This window comes from Sinohyriopsis cumingii, unplaced genomic scaffold (assembly GCF_028554795.1).
Source record: "Sinohyriopsis cumingii isolate HCF-2022 unplaced genomic scaffold, ASM2855479v2 utg002282l, whole genome shotgun sequence".
Taxonomy (NCBI): domain Eukaryota; kingdom Metazoa; phylum Mollusca; class Bivalvia; order Unionida; family Unionidae; genus Sinohyriopsis; species Sinohyriopsis cumingii.
This window is the reverse complement of record NW_028316178.1, coordinates 55,235-68,664: the sequence shown is the minus strand read 5'-3', so window position 1 is coordinate 68,664 and position 13,430 is coordinate 55,235. Positions and strand designations below refer to the sequence as shown.

The 13,430-nt window shown below is 33.1% G+C and overlaps 1 protein-coding gene across 1 annotated transcript in view; it reads left to right on the top strand.

The window, feature by feature from the left end:
* Positions 1-13,430, top strand: part of LOC149770815 (transient receptor potential cation channel subfamily M member-like 2) — a gene marked incomplete at its 3' end in the record, with an annotated part of 128,969 nt that overhangs the window by 110,635 nt on the left and 4,904 nt on the right. Inside the window, exons 20-22 of the mRNA XM_089949083.1 lie at positions 5,011-5,185; positions 8,943-9,099; positions 11,541-11,854. Of these exons, the coding sequence (XP_089805209.1) occupies positions 5,011-5,185; positions 8,943-9,099; positions 11,541-11,854 (646 nt within the window). The remainder of the gene's footprint in view (positions 1-5,010; positions 5,186-8,942; positions 9,100-11,540; positions 11,855-13,430) is intronic.

Sequence of the window (13,430 nt, the reverse complement as noted above, 5' to 3'; positions counted from 1 at the left end):
GTAGTATCATTTTAATTGGCTGTGTAGTACCATTTTAATTGGCTATGTGGTATCATTTTAATTGGCTATGTGGTATCTTTTTAACTGGTTATGTTGCATCATTTTAAGAGGATATGTAGAATCATTTTAATTGACTATGTAGTATCATTGTAATTGCCTATATAGTATCATTTTAATTGACCAAGCACTATCATTTTAAGAGGCTTTAGATCACTTCTCAATGACTTGCTTTTAGGCAGTATTAAAGAGATATATCATACATATATCATATCAATGGTGGCTGAATGATGTAGCATTAATATTTTATTTGCAAGTGTATTATCATTTCAACAGTTTCAAAAATAAATTATCCTCAGCACAGTCCATTGATAAATTGGATAATACGCAAACTCAAATTTATTTTAGAAACTTATGGCCTTTGCTTGCCTTAGAATATTTTGGGTATTTTGAGACCCAAATAGCTCACCTCCACTTCTCTCATAATCACTGTCTCATATATTGTATATGCAGAATTGTCACTTCAGAAGACCACTTGAAACCAACAGTTATGCCATGAAATATGTGCCATAAAGACTAAAACAAGAATATAAAAGAAAATTTTGAAAGTAAACATTTTGTGACTGACTTGAGTGAAGTTTCATTGCCAAGAAGTTATTACTTCACCCAAAAGTAGAATGCATGAATCAACTATTACATGATTGTATATTTTATACCATAAAGTATACAGTTTTCAATTAACATGAAATCAGTGAGTTCTTGTATAAACAAAAAGTTATTTATATATCTATTTTCAGTATTCACACTCAGCTAAAAAATATAGTACAGTAAATCATAGTAGGACTTCAAAGATAAATTAAGCACTAGATGCAAATATTGTGATGACCTCAAATGCTTGGAAATTCAGGCTTGTGCATGAATACAAATATACAGATGTTATCACTTCAGTAAATATTTTAGTTCTGATCTCTTTGGAGGAGGACATATGGTAACAAAATACAATATTTTTTTCCTGTCTCTAAAGTGTGCTGAGTATATGTACAAATATTGTCATTGTGATATTGTTACAACACTTATTCTCTGCTCTCAAAACAGAAAAACAAGTCTAGTTTTGTTGTACATAGTAGATTTATATCTTTTTATAAAAATGAAAATGGTGTATGTTTCTTGCTTTGTTGTACCCTTATCATATGGGATGAAGGTCACGGTCACATTTTTCCTTCAAACAAAATCATCAGGCATTCTTATTAATGCAATCCTTCACATGTCAGGAACAATCTTTTGGACTGACTGTTTATCACTAATATGCTTATCATGCTTTATTGCTTATAGAAACAAGTTGTACAGGTGTCCTTTAAAAGAACAATTTAGCATGAAGAGTAATCAGGGTAGCCTTATTGCTAAGAGTCAACAAAATTTAAACAGGTAATCATGGTTCAAGATGGTCTAATTGGCTAAATGTGTGCAAAGTGAGAACATCACAATAATTACAACCTGGCTGTACATATTCTGAGGTTTCTTAAGAAACCTTGGACAAATGTCCCTAGGAAAAACCTCGGAATATTGGTTTCTGAAGTAATAGTCCAAGAACAATTTTTTTATATACCAATGTCCAAGGTTTTTATTTTCAAATGTCCGAGGTTGACCTTATATTTCCAAGGTTTTTTGCAACCATTATTCTGAGGTTTCCTAGGAATCCTTGAACATCTCCATGGTTTTCAAGCATTCTGGCAATTCCTTGGACATATTGTCCGAGGATTCATATGACATATTGTCTGTTTCTTGTTTCAACCCTAAATTTAAAAAAGTGCAAACTTTTAAAATAATATGCAATATATTCCATGCCATTTACTAGCAATGGGATTTTATAACTTGTGAAAAAATACATATATCCATGTTTATTGCTAAAAAGTGGTTTAACATGTTGACCTTTAAAAATAAAAGTAATAATTCATTTTAATTACGTAACCTAACATCCTTTATAAAGTTAAGAGATCACCGATATTTGCATTTTTGCAAATTCGCATGCAACAGGTAAAATAGAGCATGAGATTGCCATCATGGACGCCATATTTGCTTTTCAATTAGACAAATAATATAAATCCAATTTAATTACTATTTAATATCATCAACATATGACATGCACGAGTATTAATCATTTTAATATGGTACAAAAATTTACACCCAAAATGAAGGACATATACTCTCTGGGTTTCCAAGGTCAATAAAGTTGTTAAACAATGGCCATCATGAGATGTCATGAATCACTGGTAACCACGTATCTCAAAAGTAGAATGCAGCAGCAATTTCAGACAAACACATGATAATATGACAGGCCAGTACAGTTATTTAAATTATAAAATATTGCACTTAAAGAAAATGGATGAAGTAATATTGCTTTTCATCAGTATACTTAAGCAGTAATGAATCTGATTGATTGCTTTGTAGATTTTCTTGCTGCCTAACAACTTATACGTATGGATATTCTGTTCTATTCTTATATGTCGTTTTAACATTATTCATAAGCCCATTCTTCTGATTTAATGCACTATAATAATTATGTACACAGTTATTCTAAGATCCATTTTTGATTCATTAAATATTTTTCAGATTTTATTGTTCTTTCAAAGATTTTAAACATAAAATAATTAAAACCATTAATTCTTTTCTTCTAAATTCAATTAATGTTAAATTCAAAATGGGCATGGTTAAAAAAATGAATCATTAATATATACTTAGGTCTTATAATTCACTTCCAAAGAATTACAGCTGAATCGTACAAAGGTACAAAGGTAAAATTAGAATAACAACAACAATAATAAGAGATTATTATTATTATTTTTATTATTATTAAGATTACTATCATGATTATTATTATTATCATATATCTATATGGATTAATCCGATCAAACAATGCATAGAAGCAGAAACAGTCCAATTTCCATACCATTGTTTCACAACAAATATGTTTCAATTTTTTAAAATCCCTATTTGATAACACACACAAACTATCAGTGAGATAAAGATGAAAACAACAATAAGGTTTACTGAACGTTGTAGGCCTACATGTTTGTCTGAAAACATTACGGCTGATGGCGCAATGCCTAGTGGGTTAATCACTTCATACAGTATTTATAGCATGCTAAACAACCACATTTGCACCGAAAACAGGTGCAATTGACTGAAAAACTGATGCAGTGTACAGATGACCTATGAAACAAGAGCCAGTAAATGTTCTAATCTGTTTCAAATTTAATGTAATATAATTTAAGAAAGGAAACAAACTTACTTCGAATCATTCCAATAATTCCATCTGTAATCACAAAACTCAGCAACCTTGCAAACACCAAATCTCCTGACTTTATAATCTACGATTGCCTTTCTCGGCTGAACAATATTTATTAAAAAAATGATCCTACATTTCTGGTAATAGGATCATCATACACATAATGCAAACAAGTTATGGTGATTGATGAGTCCGCTCCTTCATAATGCAAATTTTTCACAGACCAGTTTGCTTTCAACAAACCACTTTTGAATTTATTATTATGGCACATACAAGATTGATTGATGAATCAGCTGCTGTGATTGGATAATTCCGTGCTCTGCAACCAATGTAAGAAAGCAAAAGAAATATTTCCCAGAACTTTCCATAACTTCTCAGCATTTTTTAAATTTAAAGAGGTAAGTAGATAAGCACCAGTTACGAGCATTATGTAGGGGCCTTCAATTATATAAATTTTGTTCTATAAGATAAAATTATCTCCCAGATTCCGATCATCGCAGGCTGGAACTACCATACCAGACCAAAAAAATAAAAGTTTCCAATTGACCAACCATCCCCGTTTAAGCCAACCCTTGCACTTTCTCTTGGGTTAAAAATAAAAAAGTGAAAATATTACAAATAAAAATAAAAATTCCTGACAGAACTTGAATTACTTAGCACATTATATATAATATATATATATCTTCACTGACTTGATTTCTTTCACAAAACTGTAAAAGAAGTTCACTCTAACAGTCATCGGAATTATATTCAACAGGATGAACATTGTCAAAATTATCTAGGCGCTCAGGGTAGATTTCCAGGCATAGTTCATGAGCCAGTCGAGCCATTGGAATATCATCTGCATCATCATCCTCACTGACAGTATCATTGTCTGCATTAATAGGGAAGCTGGCAACTTCAAAGCATATGTCAAGTGTTGTTTTATCCACTCATGCCCTTGGAGCAGTTTCCAGGCCTTTGTCTCAATTAGACCAGACTACTACAGCATCTGTTAACTATAATTAATCTGTGCCAGCATGTGTCAGGAATTTAGCAGCTAAAATATATTGCAAGTTTCAACTGAGTTCGGTTTATAAGGTATTTTTAAGTTTAAATTGAAATTTGGGATAAGGTATTTTTAAGTTTAAATTGAAATTTGGGATCAAAAATTGTTCCAGTGTTCATAATTGAGGGGTTCCAGTTTACTGGGGATAAAAATGCTGTTATTAAAACAGGAAAATTTTGGGAATAAAATAATAAAATTCAGTCTTCAGGGGATTCCGGCATCCTAAGGGTTTAGTTTTGGGGAGTTTCCCTTTACTTTTATATAGAGAAATGTAGCGTATTAATTTATCCCAACAACATCATCCTCCACCATTATAGCATTTGTAAAAATAATTATTGCTTGTCAAACTGAGCAGATTTACAACCTTGAAAACACATAACATAGTCTGACAGTAAATATCTAAATGAAAAGGTCCTTAAAAAAGAGACAAGAGAAGATCTATATGTTGGTAATTTCATACTTTGCTTTAGTTTTAATTAGGGTGTTAAATTTTTGTAAGAGCTGAGTGTCATTTTTCATGTTGCACATTAATTTGCATTGAAAAATATTTTTTGCAACTTGTTAGTTACTATAGTCACTAGTGTGTAAACATTAGTTTTGTATGGGTGCATATCTGCTTTTACAAACTTTGGGTTGTGGTGTATTCATTATGACCTAAACTTATTCTTTCCTTCCACAGGTGTCGGATTTGGGATTCTTGGCTGCAATAATAGGGGTTTTCATTTTGGCATATGCAATTTCTTCCTATGCCATCTTGTACCCTAATACAGAACTCACTATTTACACAGTGATGGCCATATTAAAGCGACCATATTGGAATATTTATGGAGAGCTTATGTTGGAAGAAATTGAAGGTATATTTCGTTGCAGTGAGATGGCTTAGCATTTTATTATATGTGGTTATGTATGTATGTATGTATGTATGTCTGTATGTCTGTATGTATGTATGTATGTATGTATATATGTATGTATGTATGTATGTATGTATGTATGTATGTATGTATGTATGTATGTATGTATGTATGTATGTATGTATGTATGTATGTATGATTGTAGGTATGTATGCAGGTATGTATGTTGGCATGTATGTAGGTATGTGTGTGCGTGTGTGTGTGTGCGTGCGTGCGTGTGTGTATGTATGCATATATATTTCTATGTACTGTGAAATATTGTTCCTACCATTAGCAGAGGGATGTTGTAATACACACCATCTGTCAGTCCATCAACTTGTCCATAAATCTGTCATCGAATTCAACAGATAAATTTCATAACACATACAAATGTGGTGAATGTAGTTAACTTCCTGCAAGAAGGGTTACTTGGATTGGGTCAAAGGTAAAATTAAAAAGTGCAAGTACATGGATAAAAATGACATTTAACATTGATTTCCAAACTTCATACAGTAAATATTTTGGCTGTTTAAGGTATAGCTATCCTTAGTCAAAGGAGTACTTGTAACACTAGTGTTTTGTGTGCAGTTTAATATTTTTCTTTGATAAAGAAAACTTTGACCCGCACATATGCAGCCAAAACAGAGATTGGGTATGAAGAGAGAAAAATAATGAGAATCGTAGCTACTATATTTTGGAAGAAGTTCACTTGGCTGGAACAATTATTTAAGTAATATAATGGGAGTATGTACATATACATGACAGGACATCTGTACAATAGTACTGATTTTAAGTTCTACAAGTATAATGGAGAAAAAAAACATTTAAGGAAAATTAACCTTTCCAAACTAAGGTATATATATATATATATATATATATATATATATATATATATATATATATATATATATATATATATATATATATATATATATATATATATATATTTAACGTCACCATCTTAGTGTTGAGAGGAGTGGTTAATTGGATTTACTGGCGTTATCTATAGGAATTGATCTCCCTCGTTATTAATACGCAGCAGGGGTGAAAGAAGAATGGAATTTCAAGAGAGGACTGAGCAAGAATAACAAATTTAATCAGAACAAATTAATAACGGTAATTCCAGTTCAAGTAAGATTATATCAGTAGAATTTAACAGGTGTGTCTAATTTGGATTTATTTCATATCATAATGAGAAGTGAAAAGAGTGCAATGTCCACGACCGATTTGCATCACCTTCCTGTCTGATCGTATATCAATGTCTCCTAGTTCATCCTTCCTAAGCTGTATGCTTTGCCCCTTCATGGACTTCCTGGGATTTTTATTTTGACCTCATCCTTCTTTCCTTCCACGGACTCCTTTCTCCAGACTGTCTCGTCTTTCTCTCAGAAAGCTGTTCCTTAAAGGGCAAAATTACCCCATAATTCTGTATACCCCACTCTCTAGAGGTACATACGATTCACTTACGTTATTCAGAGCATGTTGATATCCACACTCTGCGAGCATTCTGATTTAGAACGGTAGGACAATGACCTCGCTTTCCAGCGGCATGTCTTAAATTACCGTATTAATTTACATAAGCTACTACATGAGCTATGTATCGTCCTAAACAAACAAAGGAAGTTATTTCATATAATGTTATGAAATCCTACACATATGAACATTTTGGATTGCATGCAATCAATTCTACCAATGAAAGAATAACTGTATAATTAAAAGTAAACTGCATAACAATTCTAGCATCAACATTTTCCATGAAATTGAATGAAAATAAATTGCATAATAAATCTAGCATCAACGTGAATTGAATAAGCAATACATAATATGGAAACCTAGTCATAGCAAACACATTTGCATAAAACAAACAATCAAATAATAGAATATTACATGAAACTAAAATTGCATACCTTATTGCTGTTGACTACCTGGTCCCTTTCTTGTTTCTCGAGGAAAGCACTAATCTCTGTATGCTTCCCCAGAGTCGGGACTAAGTTTTTCCTTCTAGGAAATGTTCAGACTAATGAAGTTTGACTAAGGTCGTCACTTTATATCTGATTGCTCTAAAGTGTACACTACAATTTATTCTACCCAACTGTAGGCAGCGGTCCCTAATTTTCACCAAAGAAATAATTCCTTTCATCAGATTTAAACAGCTCAGAATCTGTAAACAACAGTGTGTGACAATTTCCCTTTGAAAAAATGATAAGTGGACATAGGTTCCTACCATGCAGTTAGGTTGGGTAGCTCAAATGTTTAGTTTCTAAGGACCATGTTAAGATACCCGTTAATGCAGATATAAAGGATGGCAGTTGTTACAAGGAGATGAACGATTGCCAAGTAAAAGCCCATATTTTGTTTTCAAGGTAAGAATAGTAAAAGATGACACAAATTTGGGAAAGGTTATATGAACTAAAACAGATATGACAAAATGGAAAATCTTTAATGTATACAGGAGCCACAGTAGTTTGGTTGTGTGTTATATACCCACCCAGGTCAGTGCAGAAGACTACCGTTGACTTTTATGTGTAATGGCAACGTGCTTTTATAACCAATCAGCCTAGCAAGAATCATAAATATTGTGTGGGAGTTGGAATATTTGCTCAGAGCCAACGATTAGCACATGTTCTATGTTTTAAATGAAATGAGCTGTCCCTTTACCTTATGCAAGCGTCTTTGGATGCCTCTACTCCATTCCCATGGAAGCGCCGTTTGACGCCTCTATTCAATTTGTATGGAAGCGCCTTTTGGCGCCTGCTGTAAACATCAGTCATTTTAAGCCGGTTTTCGTAGTGCCACCTTCGGGAAAAAACCCTATTAGATACTATATTCATTTCTGCGAATGATTATTACATCAGATGACATGGTCACTGTTTATGCTCTGGTCAATATCTGCTATTTAAAGTAACTGGGTCGTAATCTCCACTCTCCAAAATGGAGGTCGCTGATTTCATTCAGTACTTGCGAAATTTTCACGATTAGAATCACAACTTTGAAATATTCGGTAATATAGGTAAAGGCTCTGATATTGATGTAGGCAGCAATTTTTATAAATTATCAAATTCAGATGACTTAGTGATGTAGACACAGATGAAAAACTTGAGTTCTCTCAAGATTTTAAAGCACATACAAAATCCTCCTGTGAAAAACAAATTACACAGCTATAACAATCTGACTTTACTCTTATTTGTTTCCGCATAATAGATGTGTACCAAGAATGTAAAATGGTTAAAATTGCTGTTAAACATAAGATACACTACATTGCTTAACAGTTAACAGGCAGGCCTATGCATATGGAGTCGAATAGGTAACAGGTGTTCTATTTATAGCACGCTGCACTTTGTAACTATGCTCTATGAGGTAAAGGGCTATGCATCACATGATAAATAATCACAACAGGCTGACCAAAAACACTGCTCAAGTTAAAGTGATGATTGCCTCCTCCCACCCACCCCCACCCCCGTTAAGTCACTTTAGTCAGGTAAGCTTAGGATAATGTTTGCTTCTAAAAGAATCATAAGCAACAATTGAATAGTAGCAGGAAAGATCAAACTTAAGCTCCTGCCAGTTTCACTGATTGGGCGATACTCATCTTAATAAAAGCTTAATATATTTTCAAATTCATGTCTAAGTTGGAAGATCCATGGTTATTAGAAGAAACATTCAAAACATTTTTGTTTTTATGATGTTGTTTTAAAAATGAAACTTTGTCCTTTTAAACAAGGTGCTGACAACTGTTCAGACAATGAAGCTCTATATGGAAACGGGATCGTGCCTCGCTGCCCGACGAAGGCTGGGCAATATGTTGTGCCAGTGATGATGGGCATATACATGTTGATGACTAACATATTGCTTCTTAGCCTGCTGATTGCTACATTCAGGTATTATAAATCAGTTTACAACACTTACAGTTGATTTGATGGGAACTAATACAAGTTTTTAGAATGTTACGTTATGTTGCAAATTTATTTTAAAATTGCCTTACTGGCATACCATTTCAACCATGCACATATTACCAAACATACTTCTGGTGTTATATCCTGTGGACATGGGTTCGAATCTCTAACCTTTATGATAAGTATGATTCATTCATATTTAAAAATTATGTTAATGTTATCAATTATTCTACTGTAGGTACTAGGGATATTATTTTCCTTTTGTTTGTTTATATATATATATATATATATATATATATATATATATATATATATATATATATATATATATATATATATATATATATATATATATATATATATATATATACAAACAAAAGGAAAATAATATCCCTATATATACATACAGGGCATTACAAAGAGGACAAATACTAGCGCAGTGTGCTATACTATCAAAGTAGAGATGCTGTAATGAGTTGGCAAAAAGATTATTTTTTTTTGTTTTAAAAAATGATATGACTGCATCAAAAGCCAATATAGTGCACATGTTGGAACCATATTTTGAAAGATATTTGCTTCAAGTAAAATTGTAATATCAGCTAGTATGGCCACAAGTAGATCCAAAATGTGTGCATCAGTATTTATCTTGATATGGCACTATTTACATATACAATACACCCTTAACATATTGAGTGCATCATATTAGAATATGCAACATGTACAAATTAATATGGACAGTTTTTTTTATATAAATGTATGTTTTCTTGCTTCTAGGTACACTGGTCAGAGTGTACCGTTGTTGGCTCGGATGTATTTAGCATGGGAATAGCTGTATATATCATGGGAATAGCTGTATATAGCATGGGAATAGCTGTATATAGCTTGGGAATAACTGTATATAGCATGGGAATAGCTGTATATAGCATGGAAATAGCTGTATATAGCTTGGGAATAGCTGTAACTAAACACAAATACTTAACCCATTTAGTAATGTCTTAACATGAAGACAGTAAAATGTGAAATGTAGGTCATAGTTACTCTCTTTCGTAATGAAAGGCATAGTGCTAATATGTGCAAAATCATCCAGGTTGATTATTCTAGCATGATCTATGCTTGAGAAAAAAATAACCAACATCAATAAAGCATAAAATGTGGGTTGATATGACCTATTTTGGTGATAAGAATTCAGTACTCATCAAAGTGCTTGTCCTCATCAAGTTTCTTAAGTCCAAGTGTAGCAATATGTATACATGGTACCAACAATCTTGAAAAAAATGTAAAACCTTAACCAAGAATATACAAATAATGTACATGTATGTACACCACTACATGTAGCTTCATTATGCCAATTATCATGTGGTAGATGCTGTGAAACATGAAACTTATATGCGCCTGCCTGCCTGCAACATCAAAATAAGAATTCTTGAGATATTGTAATTCTACACGTATATGTATGAGTTTATATCTTTATAGTGTGCACACCAGCATCAATATTAATAGGGGCCCCAAGTGGTCTAAAGCACTCACCGTTATGGATCACTGCCATATTTCCTCTGTCTGCGTATGTTCGAGTCTTGGGTTCGGCCTATGTGGGTATGTGAGAAAGCTTGCCAGTATCTTCTTGTGGGTAGGTGGTTCTTTCCAGAGTTTTCCCGGGCTCTTCCTCCACCATTAATACTGGCTGCCATGAATATCCTATATTGTACTGTAAAATGGCATCAAACCCCACAAAAACAGCAAGAAATCCACATTAATGCGAGAAGGACTAGGTTTATTGCAATAGTTGCTGTCTGCTTTGTAGAAGTGAGATGAAAAGTAATATAAAATTTAGTCATGTTTATATGTAATATTTGATCAGTCACAAATCTCCTGTAATTGAAAATTTGGTTGAATACTTTTGGTCACATCATATGGCAAACACTAACACATTTTTCTAAGATGACATCATCACATTTTTACTGATTACCAAATGTTAGTACTTTGTGTAATACATAATTATCCTCAGCTTTATATGTTAAAGTGGGTCCCGAGTTCTCTAAAGGGCTCACCGTTCCGGATCACTGCCATCTCACCTCTGTCTGCGTGGGTTCGAGTCCAAGGTTCGGCTAGCGTGGGTACATGGGAAAGCCTGCCAGTAGCTTCTCGTGGGTCGGTGGTTCTTCCTTGGGTTTTCCAGGGTTCTTCCTCCACCAGTTATATTGGCCGCCATGTCTAGGCTAACTTGTGCTGCAAAATGGCGTTAAACCCTACAACAACAGCAACATATGTTAAAGTAAAAATAATTTTGACCAATTTATTTATTCTTGAAGACCCCCCTAATGACTTTCCTTCCCAGAAGGTCTGACAGTTCATACAATATGAATATATAATGAAATAAAAGTCACTGTTCTTTAGCAATTTTGAAATTATATTTTCTTGTTTTGCAGTTATTCAATCGAGAAGGTAAAACAACACACAGATTTGCATTGTAGCCTTCATCGATACAACCTGATCTGCGAGTACTGCACTAAGCCATGGTTGGCACACCCCTTTGCTTTATTGGTTTATCTACTTCAGATTATGTTTTTAATATGTGAAAAATGTTACAGCAAATGTGGAAAATGTCAGAGCAAATTTGGGAAATGTCAGAACAAAATACAATGTGGAAATTGTCAGAGCAAATCTGGGGAAGGTCAGAGCAAAATGCAATGTCTCAAACACTGTCTTCTAGCAGTTCTCACTCGAAGAGGAAACGCTTTCAGTAAGATAATGTTTCATTGTATGCTTTTATTAAAAAGATATAACTTTAATTGAAATATTTGATTGTTAGATACAGACATGCATACATGCATACATACATACATACATACATACATACATACATACATGCATACATACATACATACATACATACATACATACATACATACATACATACATACATACATAAATCACTTGTCTGTTTCCTCAAGATAAAAACTTGTCACTCCTTCTACAAATAATAATGGTCTCGTGTCTTATTTTGCTAACATCCACATCTCATTATATACCATAATGATACCTAATTAACTTAAAGCGTTACTTTTCTGGCATTACAGAGTGGCTGAAGGTGATCATTTTATCACTCACCAATTACTATATCATTTTCACTGTTGGTAAAAAAAGGGCTCCATTTTAACTTTGCATCAGAAAAGTCAAAACTTTCTGATATAAAAGACCTGTTTTCTTATTGTGCTGGATTTAGTCAGAAAAGTGAGTGAAATTTTCAGTAAATTAGTTATAATTATATTCATATGACAGTGAATGGCCTTTTCTGTTAGTAGTCTGGACTGAGGGGGTCCAGTTAATAACTTTCTCCACATAAAAGTAAAACTGCAGAATATAAATTAAACCTTGGGGGTTACAACTAGTGCATCATCGTATTTATATTTTCCTTCTGAAATATGATAAGTAATGCATTTAAAGAAGAAATTTTTTTAAGCTTAATATTCTTTTGAGAATATTTACTAACATGATCTTCATAACACTTCACCATAACCAGTCTGCTAAATACATTAAGCCTGACCAGACACTTTATCTTCAGTTCATACGTATCTACGTGCGAGGTGTATATAAAATATTTGTGCACTGTAAAAGAAAGTTACCAGTGAATCCACCCAAAGTAACCACATGCACCTCCACACACTTTATCAGTATAATTTTTTAATTATTAAATGTCAATTTAGATTAACGTTTTGCTTCTTTATTCATACACTGGAAAATTGCACTTCTACTGAATGGCAGCTTCGAAAATCATCGGGCTATCAGCAAATCTGTGATAATGTAGTGGTGAATTTTCTTCATTTTAAAGTGGATTTATACATTTCTCCTTGTATGAATATGGTCTTCCTCATTACAGTCTATTTTTGATCTATCATAATACAAAAAAAAGTATCTTGAATTATCAATAGAGACACAAACACAAAAGGTTTGAATTTAGGTTGACAAAAGTGTTAGAAATGAGATGGCTTTCTCACAAAGTCTGTGGGAATGTAGTTGGTAAACTTTTAAAGAAAACGGAATGCCAGAGGACTTGTATTAAGTGATCTTTGCCAGAAATATTAATTACTATTGACAGCTGTACAGCACAGTAGATTCTAATGTGTTAAATGAGAAAGAATTGGACCAGTATGATCTCAATGTTAGAAGATTCCATTCAAAAATTTAAGGAGGGACAACTTATAGATCACTGGTGGGCAAGTGCTGATAATGTTGCCAGAGACCCAGTTCTATCAAAGATGAGCATCCCGTCTCTGAGTTGTTTTCATGGTTGACACATATAATCTTCCATCAGTGCC